Genomic DNA, 24,091 nt, shown 5'->3' on the forward strand with positions numbered 1-24,091 from the left:
TTCAAGTATGTGGAGGCTCTCCTCACAAATATATCTCTCACAGTCATGGTATAAGTTGTGTCTCCTGGACCCTCTCAGGGTGGATGAGTAGGTCTTAAATGACAAATCCGCTCTTACATTCCAGTCTCTCCAAGAATTTGAATCTCTTCCTCTACGTGTTAAACTAAGGCTGGTCTAACATTTTTAACTTGCTCATTGTGAGCCACTTTTTAGGCCATAACTAACTAAACAAACTGTTAGAGCCCTTTCAAACCCCCAAGCTACAACATTTAATAAAGAATCTCTGCTTAGTAAACCCATGTCAATAAATTTAACCTGGTCTAAATTTATCTTTCTTCTACCATTATCTCATACCTTTAATATCTATTCTTACCATGTTTCCTAGATTTCTGCCTGTATAAATTAGAAAACTCAAGTAGATCTTTTGGAGTGTAGTACACACCCTCATGGGTTATACTTTCTTGCTCAGTAATTGGTGCCTGCTGGGTCTTGAGTCTAGTTATAAGTCTAGAAGCAAAGACGAATAGTAGGGATGAATCCTGAGGATAATCATCTCTCAACATCAACTGCCTCAGGGAAGGCCATTATATTCTTCTTAGGCAATGCAGAGCTAATTCCCTCCGAAGAAATGGAGAGGCCGCCTCCACTAGGAAGACTGCTTTCACTGGCAAAGCAGACTCATCAGAATTTAGATGCTCAATATTTCCAGTTTCATCAGAGTCTTCCCATACATCCCCATTCCAAATTTAAGGATCCCCATTTTTTCCCAGGCAATTCGATCACTTAAATTCAACTTACAAGTTGTAATTTAGTCAGTGGCAGGATGAGATTCTACATCCGATTTTCAGCAAACTTAGCCTTGCAACTACAGGAGACAAGAGTCCCCTTCAGGTCTCACATAGAAGCATTCAGGTCATTTATGTGGCACTTAGACTAGGAGTTCAATTCTCTGAGCTCATTCTTTTCTTTCCTGTCTTTATCCAGCCACACTAAGAGCAGCCAGCCAATCTCATTATATTTAGTAGTTTGATAAAATGTTCAAAAGTATTATATACACAGTCATCCAAATGCTTGCTTTTTATAAGTGATTATCAGTATGCAATGGAAATATTTTGTGTATCTGTATTGCCAGATCATGCTAAGGACTATCAGTATTCTCTTCACTACTAGAAGTTGAGTCTTTAAATCTTTAAATCTAATGAGATTAGACAGTTAATTCCAGAAACCCCAAAACCAATTCAGAGAACTCATCAAAATTCTGTTTCTCTAGAAACACTCTGGGCATCAAATCTGCATTAGTCTGGGTTTTCTAGATAAACAAAACCAATAGGAGATATATAATTGGCTCACACAATCATGAAGGCTGACAAGTCCCAAGATTTGCAGGGTGAATCAGCAAGCTGAAGACCCAGGAGAGCTGATGGTATAGTTCCAGTCCAAAGGATGGCAAGCTCAAAATTAGGAAAAACAAATGTTTTAATTCAAGTCTGAAACAGGAAAATGCTAATGCCCCAGTTCAATGGAAGTCAGACAAGAAGAAAGAACTCTCTCTTGGGAGAGGGTCAGTTTTTTTGTTCTCATTAGACTTTCAACTGATTTGATGAAAGCCTTCTCTAATTCCCAAATTAAAGAAGGCAATCTGCTTTACTCAGTCTACCAATTTAAATGTTAATCTCGTCTGAAACACTCTCACAGAAATACTCCAAATAATGTTTGACCAAATATCTGGGCACCACCAGGTGGCCCAGGTAAGTATAGTGAAGATTTAGAGGGAGGACTAAGTCATCCATTATATTAATTTAATAATAATTTTAATGTTAATTTTGTCATTATTTGATTTTAATTTGTAGTATATTTTGGCTTTACATCATAAATATAAGGAGTTTGTATATAGTTGTACATTTATACATATTAACTAACATTGTAATTAGAATCAGTTTTGCAAACTGGGGTTATGAAAAAAAAGTTTTTCCATTTAAAACTGGCCATAAGTTACACAAACAAGATTGGGAAACCATATCACATGGAAAGACAGCTGTTGTTTCAAGACAATAATTTAATAGAGTCCAGATTTTGTTTGGGGGACAAATTTGGTGTTGAGTATAGGATTCATTTTGTCTTTAATTGAATCTTATTACTATAATGATTTTTGAGATCCTAGCTAGCATCCACTAGACTGCTCTATTTATGCACTGCAGAATGGAGAATAAAATTGCAGCATCCCAGATCTTGTCAGTTTGTGTCACAGCTTTAGTATTCCATAAACAAGCTAATATTAGTGAGAATGTTATGAGAGACCTTTGTCATGTGCATAATGTGTACCATCTGGTTGTAAGTGACAGTCATCACACAATAAATTTGGTTTAACTAATATTTAGATAACTTCTGGAAGTTTTATCTGCACAAGCTGCTTAAATTTTACTTCACATAACCAAGAAAATTTTAGAAAACAGAAGCATACAATTTTTTGAAGAGGTACATATTACTATAAATTTTTATAAATAAAAACTATATCTATCTTAAAATCTTTTCTTAAATACTCTCATTGTCACCATTCCCACTCATATTAATTGTTGGAATTTAGAACTATATGGCCCACATTTGGTCCTGTGTTCAGAGATATTGTGATATTGTAAGACTACACAGAAACATTTGTGGAGAATCATTTCCCTCTAGTTCCCATTTACTCATGTTCCATCATGTGATATCCTCCAATGCAACCCCTTGATGGACACAATCTCTTTGAATTTTGTACTTGGAAATGATTTTTCCTCACTTAATTCTATGTTGAAACTGACCCTTTCTCAGAAGAATGCCTAACATTTAGAGAGCTAGTTTTCTTATATCAGCATACTCTTAAAATTACAGACTTGTCTTTGCCAAAGGTCCCATGCTTTCCTAAAAGTCAGAGAGCAGATTTCCCTGAGAAACTTGCAGAAAAACTTATTTAATCTAAAACAGTTCTCTGGAGATCTAATGCACAGAATCATGATTAAAAAAATAAATGATAACTTCTGCTCTGCAAAAGACAATACCAAGAGAATGAAAAGATAAACTACAGACTGGGAGAAAATATTTCAAAAGCCACATTTGATAAAAGACAGTTATCCAAAATATATTTTAAAAAACTCTAAGAACTCGATGATAATAAATAACTTGATTAAAACAGATCTTAATAAACACCTCACCAAAGAAGATACACAGATAGCAAATAAGCATATCAGAAGATGCTCCAAGTCATACGTCAACAATTAGTCCAAATTAAAAACAATGAGATACTACCACATACGTATTAGAAAGGCTCAAATCTAGAACAGTGATAATAAATTGTTGGTGAAGTGGTAGAGCAACAGGAAATTGTCATGCATTTCTGGTAGAAATACAAAATGGTATAGCTAATTTGGAAGACACTTTGGTACTTTCTTACAAAACTAAACATATTTTTACCATATGATCCAGTAATTGTGCTCCTTGGTATTTACCCAAAAGAGTTGAAAACTTATGTCTATGCATAAATCTACACACAGATGTTTATAGTGGCTTTGATTATAATTGCCGGAACTTGGAGCCAGCAAAAATGTCCTTCAGTAGGTGAATGGCTAAGTTAACTGTAATACATGCAGACAAGGGAATATTATTCAGCATGAAAAAGAAATGAGCTATTAAGTCATGAAAATACATGGAGAAACCTTAAATGTATATTACACTAAGTGAAACAAGCCAATCTGAAAAGGCAACATACTGTATGATTCCTAATGTATCATACTCTGGAATAGATGAAACAATGGAGACAATAAATCAATCAGTGGTTGTCAGTGGTGCGTGGAAGGGAGATGAATAGTCAAAATACGGTGGATTTTAGGGCAGTGTAACTACTCTGTATGATATAATGACAGATATCTATCATTATATATATTGTCCAAAACCATAGAATATACAACACCAAGAGTGAATCCCAAGGTAAACTACGGGCTGTGGGTGATTATGATATGTCAATGTAGATTCATCCTTGAATAAAAAAAAAAAAAAAAAAAGTACCGTTCTGGTGAGCAATGTTGATAATAGAGAAGGCTCTAAATGTGTGGGGGCAAGAGGTATATGAGAAATCTCTATTTTGTCCTCTTAATTGGTGTTGCAAACCAAAAATTGCTCTAAAAAATTAAATTCTTTAAAAAATATCTCTGGGAACAAGGTAAGCAGCTGTCTTTACAGGAAAATGCAGGCATCTCGTGTGTTATATTGAAGGTTTGTTTTTTTGTATGTGGTTAATGTCTGTTATGACCACGGTATTGTAGACATTTACTTATTCAGCATTTATTAAGTGACAGCAATGTAGTACTCATCCTACACATAGAGAATCATCTTTTTAAACTTTGAAATTTAAATATTATGTGTGTGTGTATATACGCATATACATATACATACACATGCACATGACATATTTTTATGATAACAATTCTTTGACTATAGAGACGATTCTAACTTTTTGGATTCCTACCGACATTGCACAACATCTGACTAGCTAATTTAATTGTGGGTACTTTGTGCTAAGGCATCGATGTGCCCTTGCCAGGCCCTGACCATGAGTCAGGAAACTGACATCCCATTTCTGGTTCTATCCACTACCATTCAAGATTTTGCTTTTCAACTCACTTTGCCACCTCCACCTCTAATATTCAAATAGCAACCATATATCTATGTAAAAAAATTAGTGTTCTTCATATTTATGATTTCATTTAATTTTTACATTTATCCTGGGAGAAGACCTTTATATCATGCAAATATTACAGATGAAGAAACTGAATGTCAATGACTATATGAATTTTTTAAGGTTTCTGGGACTTGACCCCAGCTCTTTCTACTGTACTACATTGCCTTAGAGCAAGAATTCTAGGCATCTCTGTAGCTCTGATTTAAATTATTTAAAAAGAAAGATTTAAATGCTTATTTACCTATCAAACTTATTTCCAGTAAATCATATACTCAAAAAGCTTCTATCAAATATAGAATACTGTAGATAGTTATTATAAATACAAGGAATAGAAAACACACATAATGACTGTGAGGGGCTTAACGTTAAGTGAATAAGATCAATATAAGGACCCAAATATAAGTGGCAAAAACATATATATATATACTTTTTAAATAGTCAACTGGGTGATGATGAGAAGAAAACTTCTACACATCTAGGGTAAGAACACAAGAGTGTTTATAATTGGACAATGGATGGGGACAAGGACAGAAAGAACTGACATGATTGTTGTTAGATGGGTTTATGCCAGAAAACTTACAGTAGATGGAAAGGTGCATTTTATTATCATGTGTCACATGTAATTAGATGCCGGGGGCAACAACAAATTGTGAGCTTGAGAGAGAATGAGTATAGATATAATTGATTCCAGGAAATACAATGCAAGAATGGAAGAATTTCCATATTGGGTCAGAGAAGGTGATTCTGTAATTTCTAACATCCACATAATTCTCCTGCTTGCAATATGAGAGTGTTGTCTGCTCACACATGCACCTGTTATTTTCATAATGTCTTGTCAACCCCAAGTACAGCAAATAATATTTAAAAATATTACACAGTTCCATCTGAATACAAATCTTCAATCGAGAACACCACGAGAGCAAGCAGAGAGCCATCCGCACAACCTAGGTACTTGTCCTCATGTGTGTGATGTTTTGTATATTTTCATAAATACTGTTGATATTCTTCTCAGGGATGATGGCAATGGCTATTTCCCTATATTTTATTTAGATATCCCTTAGGCCAATAGAATTCCTTCTTTAAAAATAACATACATAATATTTAAAGCTTGAACTATTAAGTTAACTATATTGATTTATAACACACATGAATCAGATATGCAAGCCAAGATAATTCATTTCCATTTAATAAATGTTAAAAGCTATCTTACACAACATTCTTAGACATTTTGACAATTTTTTAGTCTCTAAGGATTAGCTTCTTAATATTCTTCACTCACTGAAGTAAAATGGGCAAAATTTGCCTGAAGTTAATTTCTACATTTCATTGGGAGAAAAGTTGTCTCCTCATCAGTGTTCACATTTAACTTGCTGCGGCTAATTTTTAACAAATACTAGTGAGTGAAAATGTCATCTAGTTAATTACTGCCTAATCCAGTATCTAAATAATATACATGTGGGTCCAACAGAAGTTTAAATAAAAGAAAATATTTAAAGGGCCGAAATTATAGCAATCCTCAATTTTCCAATTATCCCTATGGCTCAATAGCTAACCAGGCCTTCTTCTAACACATTGAGGAAACTCTACAAGATTATATAGCAAAGGCACCCTGCATTAGGCAATGCAAAGGGAAAATGACCGGCCATCCAGTCCTCCAATGTGCATTCAATCATTTCTCTATAACACAAGTTGTTTTTCACTATTTATTAGCAGGGAGGGAGCAGTCATGTTTTGCTAGTAAGTTTCCTGGCAAAATGGAATGCTGCTCAGTATTTCTAATAAAAACCATTACCATATCAATGATAGTCATAAAAAATAGTTAGCATCTACAGTAGAAGCACCAAACAACTAGAACAGACATCGACCTGAACTACAACGCATGAACTGGTTGAACAGATGTAGACTCACTCAGAGTTAGGACAAAGCTTCAGTGGTCAGATACTAGAATTGTTCAGCAAGTTGCCTTCAGAATGACAAATTGATCAGACACATGTAATTTTATTCCCTCCTGCAAACCCACCAAAATACAGAATAAGGACTTTTTTCAAAAACAAAAACATAAATTTACTGAGAGTAGAGGAAGTAGAAGAGGTAGCAATAACAGCATTTGGAAGCTGGAAAGTACATGGATGATGGTGCCAAATGTAGGAAGCCCAAAAGGGCCAACTCCTAAGCAACACTGAGGAAAGCAGGGAACCAACCCAGTTCGCTCAATGGAATCCTCAAAAGATACAGGATAGACATCATCTATCACCTCTAGTAAGAGGTTATAAAAAGGAAAGCCAACAAAAGAAGGACTAGTCAATACTGTAACATTGTATGACCCCCTTCTCCCCTCCGGAGCAAAAGGTGTCTATATCTCCAATACATCAATATGATACAGGAAGTGTAATCTAGAAAGAGTCTTTGGGCTGGAAGAAAACCAGGCACAGGTGAGGGCAGGAGTATTATTCTGAAAGAAAGGGATAACAAACATTTGTCTATATCTACCTATTGATCCATTTGCCTATAATAAATGTTGAGCCTTACACTCTACCCCCACCCTGCTCTTCCCATTTAGTTCCCAGAATTCTTGCGGCCATGGAATCACTCTCATGCAGGATATTGGAGGAAACTTTTCTGTAGATCTGCCTGGCTTAAGAGGAAACAAAGACAATTAACAGAAGCCTGACAAATATGACTTCTGGTCTAAAATATTTCTGTCTTCTCTGCTGTGCACATAGTAAGACTATACATCCTAGTTCCTTGACATTGGAGATGGTCATGTGAGTAGCTTTGGCCAATGAACTAGTAAGAAGTGACATATGTCCCTTCCAAATAGATATTTTAAATTGACAATTTGTTTCTCCACCCCTGTGTTTCATGCTCTGGTAATCTTGGAAGCATGTGTTGACATGGAACTAAGGTACTAAGCTATAGTATAGAGTTACCTGGACTGGCAGTGGACATTGCTACCAATATTTTAGAGGCATTTGTTTTTCCTTTCTGATCCACTCTATTCTGACTGACATACGTAGGTCCAACAGACATGTAAACAAGACTATGTTTGTCTAATAACTACTGAGTCCCATAAACACACTCAGAGTTCCAAGTTTTACTCCCCACTTTTAAATATTATTACAATCATGAATCAGGGATTACCACTTTTATATGTGATAAAATGAAAACAAGTCTTATCCACAAGCAGAAATAAGCAACTTGTATTAAACAGAGACTCTGCAGAGAAAAGAAAACTTTGGAGAAAAAAAATATTGCCATTAGCATCTAAATAAGGCCTAAGAAGTCTTAATTAAAAACAAAAGGTAGATTTGGAAACAAAAGGCAGATTTGAAGGAGAAAAAATTTCATAAAGTTAAAATCTGAATGCAAGAATGAAAACCTTAACAAAAAGACTGAAGAATTAAGTTTAGGAAATTCCCAGAAAGCAGAGTAAAATGATGGAAACTAGAAGACGAAATCAGGGAACAGCTTCTAGAAATCCAACGCTCAAATGATGGGATTTCTAGACACAACAGAGAAAATGGTGGACAGGAAATCATCAATAAAAGAATTCAAAAATGTTTCCCCAGATGGACATGAGTTTCTAGATGGAAAAGGCCCACTGAGTACCCAGCACAACGAATCCAATAGAACCACATCAAGGGACATCATAACAAAATTTCGGAATACAGTGAAAGAGACATATATAAACTTGAGTCTTCTCATCCATGAACTTCATATACATCTCCATTTTATGTCCTTACATAAGGTTTGTTTTGGAGAGACTGGTTCTCCTTTGTGTTTGGCTTTTATTTTTACTGGTTGTGGTCAAAGAATTCATATTTTTTTTAAAATAACTTGTTAATTGTTGATATTTGCTTTGTACACTGATATGCGATCTCTTTTGTAAATGTCTTATGTGTGCTTTAAAAGTGTTTATTCACTGTATGCACTAGTCATTGACTGCATGATGTTATCTATGAATCTATATTAGATCAAGCTTGTGAAAGTTTATATTTGGAGCTGGTGTAAAAGTAACACTACTTGTAAGGTCAATATTAATTAAAATATAAGCACAAGTATCAAACAGGTAAAAATAAAACCATTAGCTCTTTACTGTTAAAAACTGAACTTGAGAATGTGCTTACACATGACATCTAATATTTCATCCAAGAATTACCATCAAGTCAGAAGAACAGCTAGAAAACAGCATATCTTCCCTGCAGGAGCAGAGTTGACCTTGACCCTTACACCTTGGTGAAAGACAGGGAAGAAAGCATCCTCAATGTGGGCAGGCAGATCCAAAGGAGGATGAGAAATCCCTAAGCTCAGCATGTTGGTTCCTTCTTCCCAACTTACTAACCAGATCAATGTGTTCTCTTTCCATGTGAAGGAGTGGGTGAGGTAGGACAAGGGAAGGCAAGGAGTGTACTAGAACCATGGTGGGAGGCAAAAGAGTTCTCCTTTCCTTTCGCCAAAGATTCTAGTTACCAAGTCACCCATATCTTCACTTACTTTCATCTATTTGAGCTATCGAATACTGAGACAGTGGGGTTCGAATCCCCCACTCACTGTGGATGTGTCCATTTTATTTTACCCCAATATTTTCCTTTGTTAATATCTATTTAAGAATATACTAACAGTAACTTGGGCTCAGAATTGTTTTATCTATTTGTTCAATCATTCCTTATTATGTAATGATCTTTATCCTTTTTAATGCTTAAAACTCATTTTATCTTTTATTAGTATGATGACATCAACTTTCTTTTGGATATTATTTGCTTGGAGTATATTTTTTTAAAACATTTACTCTCACCTTTCTGTATTTTATATTTTGGTGTACTGCTAGATTTTTTAAAATCCAAATTTTTTTCTATTTGATTTATTCATTCTGTTTAGAGATTATTAAATTACTTGCATATCATTTTAACTTTGGATTTTGTGCTATATTTACCAGTCATTTTTGTTTGTGCATTTGTTCTTGCCTCACTTTTATTTACTTTTATGAATTTCCTCAGTGAAATAAGAATGCATACATTCCACATTAATTCTTTAAATGCTTAGCCTTAAATTTTTAATATTCATTTAAATACATTGTCTTGATGAAACCTAAAGTTAATATTTATCACTTCTTCCCACACATACAAAAATATTAGAATGTTTTAAAAATTAAAGTATTTTAATTATCTTATTTTTAACCCCCTAATCATTTTGTTATTTTTTTTATTAACACACTTAAATACAGTAACCTAGATATTTGCCAATTACTTTGATCACTGTTATAATATTCATCCCACTCCTTTTTTTGGACTTGACTTCTTATTTTTACTTATACTCTTTAATAATTCTTTTATTTGGGGAATGTTAAAAACACTGAATCTCTCAGAACACTTTTATTTATACCTTTATTTCTTCCATATTGTTTAATTATGTATAGAATGCTACATTCTTTCAAGTTCAGAATTATTCTTATTTAGTTTCTATTATTGCTCTTGAAAATTAATCTACTATTTTGTTCTGTTAAGGGCAATCTGTCCTTTCCCTGAATGCTTTAAAATGTTTTTCTTTATCTCTGGTATTATAGAATATCACTACCAGGTGTCAAAGTACAGTAAAATAATTTTATTATTTTATTTTTAATAGCCCACTTTATCACTAACTTAAACAGATATAATATTTTATAATTTCATTAACATAATTGGCAGTATTTGATCAATCTTACAAGTTTAAAAATAATTTTTAGAATCATCAATTAGAATTTTTTCAAATTACCTGTCAATTCTCATAATTAAGGACTGTAGTATATTACCGAGGACTGTAGTACATTTAATATTTGTATAATATTTTGTATTAATTATCAGTTATGCAAAAAAAGACCTTCCAAAGTTTCTGTTTAAAAATTAGTTCTATCTATGAAATACTGTTGAATTGTACACTTGAAACTTATTTGATTTTATTAATGTTACCCCAATAATTTTTAATAAAAAATCTTTAAGAAGTAAAAATAAATAAAAATTAACTCTATAAGTGAAATAAGTCAGAGAAATACAAATACCATATAATTTCACTAATACGTGGAATCTAAAGAACAAAATAAACAAAACAAAAACAGACATACGGAGAACTGGTGACTGCCAGATGGACCAGGGAGTTGAGAGAGGGGCCTGAGTAGAAAATGTGAAGGGATTAAAAAGTGCAAATTGGTAGTTAAAAAGTAGTCACAGGGATGTGAGCTACAGCAAAGGAAATATAGTCAATAATATTGTAATAACTATGTATAGTGCCGGGTACGTACTTAATCAAGGGTATCACTTTGTAAATTATATAAATGTCTAACCATTATGCTGTACATCTGAAACTAAAATAATATTGAATGTCAACTCTAATTGAAAAAAAAAAACTCTAGGGAAAATTTCATAATAATAGGTCAAAAAAACCCCACAACAGTAATATTATAAAACTGCTTAAAATAATTTGACATTTTCAATGTGATGTACATCTATTTCATTTCTAAAGTCTTCAAAAATCAGAAAAGCAAACTTAGGGAAAATATCTGATCATTATGGAATAAAATATAGTACCAGAAACTGGCAAAAGATCCAATATTCTCTCTTGGTAAAACTCTATTCTCCACACCCCCCAAAAAACTCTACTTATCATTAGTTATTGCAGAGTAACTGATAATTGAATTGATACAATAACAAATAAATGGTAATGATCCCCAACATTACCCAGAACTGAAATATCATAATAAATCAAACTATTTTAAGGTAAGTTTTGGTTTATATTTTCATTAATTTTTAATCCATTGGTTATTACCAATTAAAATTACTCCATTTTTACTTCAGTTTATTTTATTAAAATATTTTAAAAAGCTGTTTAAATTTCACCAAAAAGAAATAATAGGAAGGAACAGAGATTGCCAATATATACTCTACCCATACACATGCACAGCCTCCTCCATTCTCTACCAGAGTGGGACATTTGTTAAAATAGATGAACCTAAATTGATACATGATAATCATCCAAAGTCCATTTTACCTTAGAGTTCACTATTCGTTTTGTATAGTCTATAGATGTGGAAAAATGTGTAATGACATGTATACATCATTATGGTATCATACAGAGTATTTCCATTACCCTTTATATAATTTGTCATAAAAAAGACTACTCATTGCTATAAAGAGTCATACAAAGGGACTATAATTAAATCTCACATCCCTGTCCCACAGAAATTGGAAGGGGCAGCCATGAGAACAGTCCCATTTATTAGTCAGACTCTCTAAAAGTCAAGTAAAAAATCACAGACATGACCTTCAACTACAAGATTCATGAGGCTATAGAATTAAAAGGGACCTTGACTCTTCAACATACAGTCACTCCACTTTTGTTACTAGGTTATCTGGAAATCTCCATAGAAAATGAAAATAATTCAGCATTTTTCAGGATATAACCCTGACTCAAGGTACTCAACATCCTGGGTATACCTATCAATCATATTTCCTAGGAGATAGGATCTAATTGAAGTCGTTGATTGCTTAAAAAAAAAAAAGTCAAACTGTTATACTCAGCCATCTCAGACTTGTTAGACCCACTGGTGTCCAGCTAATATACACATGGCTGATTTGAGTATAAATTACCATCTTTAGTCCAGTAAGTCATGATCAAGGGTAATATATTTTTTAAAATATTTAATATAACAAGATCTATAGCATCTTTATTCAAGAAGTATGTGCAACATTAATTTTATCATAATGGATCTTTTTCATTACATCCACCATTTTTCTTCTTAGGCATAAAATTCTAAGTACGCATCTAGTTCTAATCTTTTATTCTAATCTTTTATTCTATATTCTGTCTTGCTACAATATATTTTACGTTTTTATATTAAAAGAAAATGAAGTTGAAGAACTAGAAATTTTTTCAAAGTACACATACAAATGACGAACAGGTACATGAAAAGGTGCAGGACATCACTAAACACCAGGGAGATGCAAATTAAAACCATGATGAGATATCACCTCACAACACTTAGAATGGCTATTATCAAAAAGACAAATGGTAATAAGTATTGGCGAGGATGAAGATAAAAGGAGAACTTTGTGCACTGTTAAAGAGAATGTAAATTGGTACAACCACTGTGGAAAACAGTATAGTAATTCCTTAAAAAATTAAAAATAGAACTATCATACAATCCAACTATCCATCTTCTAGGTATATAACCAAAGGAAATAAAGACAGAATCTCCAAGAGATATCTACATTCCCATATTCATCACGGCATCATTCCCACTAGCCAAAGTATGCAAATAGCCTAAGAGCCTGTCAATGGATAAATAGATAAAGAAAATGAGGTATATATATACAATGTAATATTATTCAGCCATGAGAGAGAAGATTCTGCTATTTGTAACACCTTGGATGAACCTTGAGGGTATTATTCTAAGTGAAATAAGTCAGACAGAAAGAGGAATACTGTATGACCTCACTTATACATGGAGTCTAAAAAAACCCAAACTCATAGAAGCAGAGTAGAATGGTGGTTACCAGGGGCTGGTGAATGGGATAAATGGGAAGATGTTGGTCAAAAGTTATACTTCCAGTTACCAGATAAATAAGTTCTGAAAATATAATATAAAGCATGATGATTATAGCTAATAATACTGTATTATATACTTGAAAGTCATTAAGAGATTAGATCTTAAATGTTCTCACCATAAAAAAGATGTAATTATTATGCAACATAATGGAGATGTTACCTAAAACTATGATGCTAATCATTGTGTAATATATATCAAAACCATCATGTTGTACACCTTAAACTTACACAATGTTGTAAGTCAATTATATATCAATAAAGCTTGGAGAAAAAAAGAAAACAGAAAAAAAAACTAAATTGGAGAATCGTATCTTTATAATTTTGTAATTCTCTGTCCTGGGTTAAATTCATCAATTTAGCATTCACCTAATTATTACTAAATGCTTACTAGGTGAATACAGAAATTAATGAGGGATTTCCTACCTTCGAGGAAGTGAAGCCATTGGTTAGCAGTGTTCAAAGAACCTTAAAGATTATGAAAGTATATATATATATACACATATATATAATTATATTAAAACATTCTGCTGTACCAATAAATATCTACTTTTTGAATTTTTTAAATAAGTAGATGAATTAATTTTCTTAATTCAATTCCCTACTAATGGACACTTAATGGCCATGATTTTTCACTAACAATGCACAGATTAACATTTTGTGAATAAATATGTGCATATTTTCTTAATTATTCCCATATTGTTGCTTCATAAAAGTGAATCTAATTTGAGTCTAGGTAAATGTATATTTTAAACAGTTTTTTATATATTTTGGCTAATTTCCTTAAAAAAAAGTTATAACCTTGTCAAAACTGGCTATCATCGCCTCTCTGCCCTGCCTTTCAGATAGACATTAGATAATTGACACGTCATCATGTATGAGATTGTATTTATTGGCTTTTTAGTAAAGAAGGTTTTTAATATTTTTATATAGATAATTCTTCTTGTAAATTTTTATTTCTTTGCACAATTTTTCTATGAGAACATTTTGGTTTTCATGTGGATTATGAAAACTCATTCTGTGTTAAAGATATTATCCTTTTGCTGCACTATACCCTGCATTATTTTCTCTATTTTGTGATTTGTCCCTTACCTTTTTTAATGCTGTTTCATATTATACAGAAGTATTTTTTATGAAGTTAAAATTATATATATTTTTTATATTCTGCCTAAAAACCAATGTGCTTTTCACTATGTAAACATAAATGAAAATATCAGCCTATATATTTTGTTTGCCTCCTCATCATTTATACTTGTCTTCGGTCCCATAGGCACTTAGAGAATGTTGTGTGATAAAACTCTTGCTTATTTTTCAAATATTTATTTAATCATTTAAGCAGCACTTTATTTTGACTAACCTTTCTCTCACTGAAAATGCTCTCATTTTAAAGTTTAATAAAACAGGAGTCATGTCTAAAGTCATCCAGCCAGACTGTGGCAAGCAGAGTGACTACAAGTTTAATTCTATGATTGAATGGCAAAAAGCGTGGTTCCAGAAAAAAAAGAGAGAACCACAGTTGACTGGAACACACTGGAGATTCAGCCACAACCATGTTACCTTGAATAAATTACTTCTTCTACACCTGTTCCAAATTCGTAGAATGAGAAAAAATAGCTGTACCTACCTCATTCTACTATTGTAAGAATGAGAGTCATTATTCTATGTATCCATTCCACAATACCCACAATATTCATTAAAAGCATACTATTTAATAGGCTTTCTTTTCTGAGGTATCATAGTTATAGCTACCTTGAAGAGAGACAATTTCTTGAAGTAAATTATTTTGACTTTATTGAATTTAAATAATGACCTCTAGTCTTGTTTCTAATACTTAAATCTGCCCTTTTATGGAAAAATACCTGCTGGCTTTATTTTTTAGACTCAAAGTATGAAGAAAAAGCTTGTAAGTGCATAGTATATATTTAGTCTCCAGCACAGTACCTGACAGAGTCAGAAATAGGTAAGTTTTGTGAATCAGTGACCATATTAAGTTCTTACCCATGCAATTTTCCTTATTAAAAATAGAAATTAACTTTAAAGATAGTTTTTGTTGTTTAGTAAAACTAAGAATTTTTAAAATATGTAGACAGAATAAATAAAAAGTTAGAAATACCCACATTCCCTGCTTCAAGGGAAAGGCCAGTATATAAATGACAAAAGAAGCTATAATTCTGAGATTCATCAAGCCATTCTGACTCATCATGGTTTACTTGCACACAGGAATTCTAATCCTGAATACTTCCATTTGCTTGATTAATACAACAAACTAGCACATAATCAGCCATTCCAGATCAAGGAAGGAGAAAAAATTCTTAGTGAAACTCTCTGGACGACATAATTTTTTGTTTATTTCCAACTTAAATATTGATTTCTTGGTACCCAGCCAAGCACTAGGAGCCAGCACAGCCAGTGATCAGAACACAGGCTGTGTCCAGACTTGATGCCTGGCTCTACTACTCACATGTTACTTAACCTTCCAGTGCCTCGGTTTCCTCATCTATAAAAACAGGCATAATAACTATCCTACTACCTGGAACTGTTGTGAGAATTAAACAAGTTAATATTTGTGAAGTACTTGGAACAGTACCGGCACCACAGCAAATGCTCTGTAGATATTACCAAATAAATCACTCAACATTGAAATTTCCTTCGTGTCGCATTCCAACATAGTTACATCCCTTTTACATACTTTATAGCACCAACCATCAGGCATGTACCCATTTTAATATTATATTTATTTTTGTAAAAACATGACTGTCTTCCCCTACCAAACTGTAAGCCACCAAGGGGAGAAATATGAATTTACTGGCATCTTTGTATGTGACTATTATGCATAGAAAAGATTATTCAAAAATTCATTTGTTTTTGTTTAATTTGTTAATCTAATAAATCCCAAAACTAATTTTCTTTTATAGGTCTTTGCTTAAGCTTTGATATAATTTACAAGCTTAGCTAATTATACTCCTTTAAGGAAACAATCATTGCATCAAATTGTGGGGCTAGACTTTTTGCAATGCTAAGATTTCTTAACAGATGTCAAAGCAAGGTTGTGATTTGATTCAAAACTGCAGCCTTGACTGCCAGGCTTTTGAAGGGGTCTTCAATTCTTTTCATATTCTAATCTCAAGGGACCACCCTCCTTGGGACTATTATAATTATAAGCAACATCTCTACCTCAGTTGTTAAAACGGTATCAGATTGAAGGTGAGATACTCCTCCTGGCATTGCCTAACTCACAGGCATAAGATTTGATCTCCTACTTACATGTTTTTACACATGATTGTATTGTCTAAACTCAGACCAGTGCCTACCTCATGAATGAATAAAAGCTCAAAAAGGCATTTTTAAAAGTCATTCATGAATACAATCTGTGTACCTCTTTACAGTGCTTTAAAAAGGAAAAATAAACCCCTTAAAGTTCAAATTTATTTAGTTACCTTAGAAAAAAACTTTTTTTAATTGTCTAGAATTCTCCTAACTTCTTCTTAAGCTCTAGCATAACAAGAAGTATAAAACCATGACTAAAAATATTTACACTCTAGTCCTTATTAAAAAAGAATCACTGGTTTATTCATCTTGCCTAATGATATAGAAAGGCAAAACAAGTATCCAAACAATGAATAATGATGCAAGAGCTCAGACTATAAAATCAATATGGCAGATCAGTAGAGCTGCACTTTGTTTTAATGCTCTGAATGTAGCAGAGCTTATCTCCTGAATTATATACATGTATTGACCTAATTACATAAATATTGACTTTTCCTTATATGAAGCTTTTTTTTTTAGTCTCATTATAATTGCAATGTCAATATTTGTGGCTGCACTGACATTAAATTTCAACTTAATTGTGACTGATAGTGGCGTGCTATGAGATAATTCAGTCACATGGCCTCAGAACATTGATGGCACTAGATAATAAGTAATAAGTTAGTAATTCCCTAAGTATATTAAACTCCTTTAAGAAAATTATTATTTCACCCCAATAATTTGGGGACTCTGTCCTCCTCAGGTTGTCAAGTTTCAAAACACAGAGAACTAATAACCAGAATGACTGCATCTTGGTCAATAGTGCCCACTTTTATATTTTTATCAAACATTTCAACCCTGACTTCAGCCCCAAACCACCTTATTAACAATTTTTTTGATCTATTGACAGATGTCTGCACCTCCATTCCCACAGCTGTGTGTATATATAAAGGAAGTCTTTTCATACTAGTTATTATTCTTTGATATATTTCCAATAAGGATTCTATGCATATTTTAGTCTCAAATAAAATATAATCTGTATAAATTCTACTTTTAAAAAATGCCCTATTTAATTATTTCTCCTTATGTTGTTTTCATGGGAAAAAAATGTCATGTAGTTACTACTGTTACACTCTGAGACAAACAATGATGTCATATCTCAGGGAATTTTAATTAAATTTTTTAACTTTTTTTTAACCAATCAATGGCATTAGGGAAATATTCCAAATGTTTTAAGAAGCTGGGGGAAGATAGCATTTCACTTTGCTTTTATAATATTTCTGAGAACCCTCACTCAAGGGCTTGTACTCTCCTGTTTTAGAAGAGCAGAAATGCCTGTATCACATTAATCATTTAGGGTTAGGGGAACACATGGAGAATGCTATGAAAAAACAATGGTGTCTACCCTTGGCTTTAAGAGTTGTTCTAGACTTATCATGATTTAGGTGGTCATGCATCATCCTGTGTTTTCTTATTTGCCTCTGCAGGGATGCCAGAGGAGATGAACCTCAGTGATATAAAGCAAATCCATCAAACAGATGGTGATAGTACTTTTGACACAACTGGAGCAGGATGTACAGCAGCAACTGAGTCAATGACATTTACTCTGATGGGAGCGGTGATGATACTTCCCGGGCTTTGGTAACTCAACTCTTCTGCCCCGATATCTATATATGTCTTATTGGAGTATGATTTCTCCCTTCTTCATTTGATTGGATTAAGAGATCTTTTTAAATGTAACAGTTATGTTTATGAAAAGGTATATAACATTAACCTCTTAGAAGCCAAGTTTGAATGTTCACAAAGTATCTAAAAATCAATTTTTAAAAGATAGATGGTTTGAAAACGTCTTTGAATCTAAGTTAAGCTTTCTTAAATTCTAACATATTATACCTACAAATGTGAAGAATACAGAAGTGACTTTGATTAAGAAGGGTTTAGTATATCTGTAATTTTATTATTCTAGATCCCAAACCCCTTCCTTTTTAAAAGAAAAATGTTTTGAATTGAAGGTGTATTTGCAAGACAATGAAAACAGTATAGCATTTCTTAAAATACTGGAATTAGAATTCCATCGAAGAAATTAAAACAAACAATGGCAATTAGTATGCATGCAATATTTGTGAAGTACTTGGAACAGTACTGGCACCACAGCAAATGCTCTGTAGATATTACCAAATAAATCACTCAACATTGAAATTTCCTTCGTGTCGCATTCCAACATAGTTACATCCCTTTTACATACTTTATAGCACCAACCATCAGGCATGTACCCATTTTAATATTATATTTATTTTTGTAAAAACATGACTGTCTTCCCCTACCAAACTGTAAGCCACCAAGGGGAGAAATATGAATTTACTGGCATCTTTGTATGTGACTATTATGCATAGAAAAGATTATTCAAAAATTCATTTGTTTTTGTTTAATTTGTTAATCTAATAAATCCCAAAACTAATTTTCTTTTATAGGTCTTTGCTTAAGCTTTGATATAATTTACAAGCTTAGCTAATTATACTCCTTTAAGGAAACAATCATTGCATCAAATTGTGGGGCTAGACTTTTTGCAATGCTAAGATTTCTTAACAGATGTCAAAGCAAGGTTGTGATTTGATTCAAAACTGCAGCCTTGACTGCCAGGCTTTTGAAGGGGTCTTCAATTCTTTTCATATTCTAATCTCAAGGGACCACCCTCCTTGGGACTATTATAATTATAAGCAACATCTCTACCTCAGTTGTTAAAATGGTATCAGATTGAAGGTGAGATACTCCTCCTGGCATTGCCTAACTCACAGGCATAAGATTTGATCTCCTACTTACATGTTTTTACACATGATTGTATTGTCTAAACTCAGACCAGTGCCTACCTCATGAATGAATAAAAGCTCAAAAAGGCATTTTTAAAAGTCATTCATGAATACAATCTGTGTGCCTCTTTACAGTGCTTTAAAAAGGAAAAATAAATCCCTTAAAGTTCAAATTTATTTAGTTACCTTAGAAAAAAACTTTTTTTAATTGTCTAGAATTCTCCTAACTTCTTCTTAAGCTCTAGCATAACAAGAAGTATAAAACCATGACTAAAAATATTTACACTCTAGTCCTTATTAAAAAAGAATCACTGGTTTATTCATCTTGCCTAATGATATAGAAAGGCAAAACAAGTATCCAAACAATGAATAATGATGCAAGAGCTCAGACTATAAAATCAATATGGCAGATCAGTAGAGCTGCACTTTGTTTTAATGCTCTGAATGTAGCAGAGCTTATCTCCTGAATTATATACATGTATTGACCTAATTACATAAATATTGACTTTTCCTTATATGAAGCTTTTTTTTTAGTCTCATTATAATTGCAATGTCAATATTTGTGGCTGCACTGACATTAAATTTCAACTTAATTGTGACTGATAGTGGCGTGCTATGAGATAATTCAGTCACATGGCCTCAGAACATTGATGGCACTAGATAATAAGTAATAAGTTAGTAATTCCCTAAGTATATTAAACTCCTTTAAGAAAATTATTATTTCACCCCAATAATTTGGGGACTCTGTCCTCCTCAGGTTGTCAAGTTTCAAAACACAGAGAACTAATAACCAGAATGACTGCATCTTGGTCAATAGTGCCCACTTTTATATTTTTATCAAACATTTCAACCCTGACTTCAGCCCCAAACCACCTTATTAACAATTTTTTTGATCTATTGACAGATGTCTGCACCTCCATTCCCACAGCTGTGTGTATATATAAAGGAAGTCTTTTCATACTAGTTATTATTCTTTGATATATTTCCAATAAGGATTCTATGCATATTTTAGTCTCAAATAAAATATAATCTGTATAAATTCTACTTTTAAAAAATGCCCTATTTAATTATTTCTCCTTATGTTGTTTTCATGGGAAAAAAATGTCATGTAGTTACTACTGTTACATCTCTGAGACAAACAATGATGTCATATCTCAGGGAATTTTAATTAAATTTTTTAACTTTTTTTTAACCAATCAATAGCATTAGGGAAATATTCCAAATGTTTTAAGAAGCTGGGGGAAGATAGCATTTCACTTTGCTTTTATAATATTTCTGAGAACCCTCACTCAAGGGCTTGTACTCTCCAGTTTAAGAAGAGCAGAAATGCCTGTATCACATTAATCATTTAGGGTTAGGGGAACACATGGAGAATGCTATGAAAAAACAATGGTGTCTACCCTTGGCTTTAAGAGTTGTTCTAGACTTATCATGATTTAGGTAGTCATGCATCATCCTGTGTTTTCTTATTTGCCTCTGCAGGGATGCCAGAGGAGATGAACCTCAGTGATATAAAGCAAATCCATCAAACAGATGGTGATAGTACTTTTGACACAACTGGAGCAGGATGTACAGCAGCAACTGAGTCAATGACATTTACTCTGATGGGAGCGGTGATGATACTTCCCGGGCTTTGGTAACTCAACTCTTCTGCCTCGATATCTATATATGTCTTATTGGAGTATGATTTCTCCCTTCTTCATTTGATTGGATTAAGAGATCTTTTTAAATGTAACAGTTATGTTTATGAAAAGGTATATAACATTAACCTCTTAGAAGCCAAGTTTGAATGTTCGCAAAGTATCTAAAAATCAATTTTTAAAAGATAGATGGTTTGAAAACGTCTTTGAATCTAAGTTAAGCTTTCTTAAATTCTAACATATTATACCTACAAATGTGAAGAATACAGAAGTGACTTTGATTAAGAAGGGTTTAGTATATCTGTAATTTTATTATTCTAGATCCCAAACCCCTTCCTTTTTAAAAGAAAAATGTTTTGAATTGAAGGTGTATTTGCAAGACAATGAAAACAGTATAGCATTTCTTAAAATACTGGAATTAGAATTCCATCGAAGAAATTAAAACAAACAATGGCAATTAGTATGCATGCATTTTCAAGAAATTCTTCCATTTTTGCAAGCTATAGAAAGAAATTACTCAAAGTCTGTATGTTATAGAGTAGATTGCTGAGGAACGTTTCACATAATTTCATTGAAGAAACTTGATAATTTTTAGCCACTTAGCCACTGACAAACCTTAAAGCTGTGTATTTTGGTAACATCTGATCTGTGTACCATTATATTCAAAATGCAAACTTTGATACTGTGACTCTGTTCCTGCTTCTCTCTTTGCCTAATGGATTTAGCTATGTTGCAAAGTACATGCCTGCTCTAGGAACATTTCTAATAAAACCATTAATTATTTGGTGGAAAACTTTAAAGAACATTGACCATTTTCTTCTGGCAAAATGATATATCCATTCATTTTCAAAATATTATTTGCTATTTCTTTTTAAATCTTGATACCGAACATTTGATTATGTACGTTTTTAAGATTCCTATGAATATCTAAAGACATGTACTAAGACAGAAAATGTGACATGCAATGCTTTAGCTCTTTTCTTATTTGCACATTAGCAGAGCTGCTAATCCACAGTTCCTGATTTCCCAGCTATGATAAAATGCTTCAGCAGACCCCGATCAGGATGTGTCTATTGCTGCACTTAAGGAGGAAGAGATAAGTCAGCTTTTATTAAGAAGTATCACATCCAGTCGATAGCCAGAAAATATCATTATTACAAAGTGACAGAATAGAAAAGAGAAGTGCTGAACCTATAAAATTAAAAAAAAAAAAAAATCAAAAGGAGATAGAATGACCTCTGAGAAAGAGTTGAAGAGGAATTCAATTGACAGCCAATATTTGTAAGGTGAAATCAATCTGTCCAAATCATGAAACAGTACATGATCAAACCGTGTTGTCTCCTAGAGTCTCAATTAACCAAAAGATCTGATAATGGTCAGTTTAAACCACAATATGTTGTAACTGCCAAATCAGATTTTATCATCTGTTCAAACATGCTTCAGAACTGGAAGCACTATTTTATTTGCTAATTCTGGATGTCATTTTACTAGGCTTCCATTCCAGATCGCAATATTTATTCCGTGACTTACTTAGTTTATAACTCATTTGTATCACCACATTACAAATTATAAACTTAAATATACATCTATATTTTAATTTCCATTTCAATCTCAGCTCATTATTTAAATAACTCTGAAACAAGTAACAGTAAGTTACCCATTTGCTGCACTCCAGCCCAAGTTGTGATTGGTTTGCTCTGTCAAAACGTCTGACACAACCTTAGAGGAATTTGGAAGACAAACTGAACAGCATGGTTTAGCAGTCTAAGATATTTCTGGATAAAATTAGTTGATAGATCATTTTGGATATGACAGGAAATTCATAAAAGTAGAGTAGTAACAAAGTCAATAGAATGGATGAATATTTTTTACCAACTAAATTTTACATACTCTAATGTGTGTTATTCACCTCCAGGTAGGCACCTTGGAGACTATATATGTCATAAGGGTGCTGCTAGAGCTCCAAACGCTTAGAGATTCAGAATTTTTTTAAGAGCCAGAGGCATACTTTTTAAATATTCTCAATGACAATATTCATCATTTAAGTCTACTTTGTGGCATTTTACATTAGTTTTATAGCTTTCATAAAATTTCTTTTAGTTTTCTTTGCAACTGAAGGGTATAAACAATTTTTTGGCCATAAAACACAAGATCACATAAAGAGGAGGGAAGGAGGGAAGGAGGGAAGGAGGGAAGGAGGGAAGGAGGGAAGGAGGGAAGGAGGGAAGGAGGGAAGGAGGGAAGGAGGGAGGGAGCCAGCCTGGGAGGGAGGGAAAGGGGAAAGAAGGGAGGGGAGGAAGGAAGAGGAGGAAAGGAGGGAGGGAAGAAAAAGAATGTGGTAGGATGTTATTTTAAAGTCTTAGATTTGCCTTTTTATCCTCTATTTCTTCAGGAACATCTGTTCAATAAAATAATGTCTGGAGTGTTTTCTTATTAAAAGACATAAGTTAATAAGGCACTTTTCTTTCAAACACTCAGATCTTCTGAAGTGATGAAAAATGATGCTTTGAAAAGGACTTAATTAGTTTATTGCTAATTGTTTTCAATTATTTAAAATATTGTTTCTATCAATAGAATCGTTCAGGTACAATAAAAATTGTTTCTTATTGAGTGAATGAATGAATGCAATCTAGGCTTCTGTTATTTTATGAGATATTCACTGAGTATTCTGTGATATCAGTATTTTTTTCAGATTACAAATTTTGGTACCCTACACAATTACATGGGTTGTTTGAAAATTCAGAAATAATAAGTCTTGATGTTGTTAGGTATGACTTTGGGCATATCAAGTGTTTCCTTAAATGCAGATTGTTGTATATAAATCATTTCTGATTAAAATATTGATTAACATTTCTCAGGTTGAAAGTCTGCTTTATTGCCTTTGCTTGAATTACTTGGTGACTGAATTGCTATTATATTATCATTATTTTATAAATGTAGACTTAATCAAATGCAGTTCTTAAACTATCTTCTCTGCCTCCACGTGCAGAAAAAAAAACTGAAGAATTTCATTACAATGTAATTTGTATCTTCATAGTAGCAACAGCAAACCTTATTTGGAATAGGGTCTAGTAGAGATGAATGTTTATTGATACATTTGCAAACATCCGATT

General features: G+C 32.9%; 1 protein-coding gene across 2 annotated transcripts in view; it reads left to right on the top strand.

The window, feature by feature from the left end:
* Positions 1–21,771, top strand: part of GPC5 (glypican 5) — a 1,186,964-nt gene extending 1,165,193 nt beyond the window's left edge. The window contains exon 8 of one of the 2 annotated variants that reach the window (XM_011355487.1): positions 20,821–21,771. In XM_011355487.1, the coding sequence (XP_011353789.1) occupies positions 20,821–20,978 (158 nt within the window). In that variant the 3' untranslated portion in view covers positions 20,979–21,771. Of the gene's footprint in view, positions 1–18,018; positions 18,185–20,820 lie in introns of those variants that run through there. The other variant, XM_023528006.1, reaches the window with a different exon arrangement.
* The last annotated feature ends 2,320 nt before the right edge of the window (positions 21,772–24,091 follow it).

This window comes from Pteropus vampyrus, unplaced genomic scaffold (genome assembly GCF_000151845.1).
Source record: "Pteropus vampyrus isolate Shadow unplaced genomic scaffold, Pvam_2.0 Scaffold21, whole genome shotgun sequence".
Classification (NCBI taxonomy): Eukaryota; Metazoa; Chordata; class Mammalia; order Chiroptera; family Pteropodidae; genus Pteropus; species Pteropus vampyrus.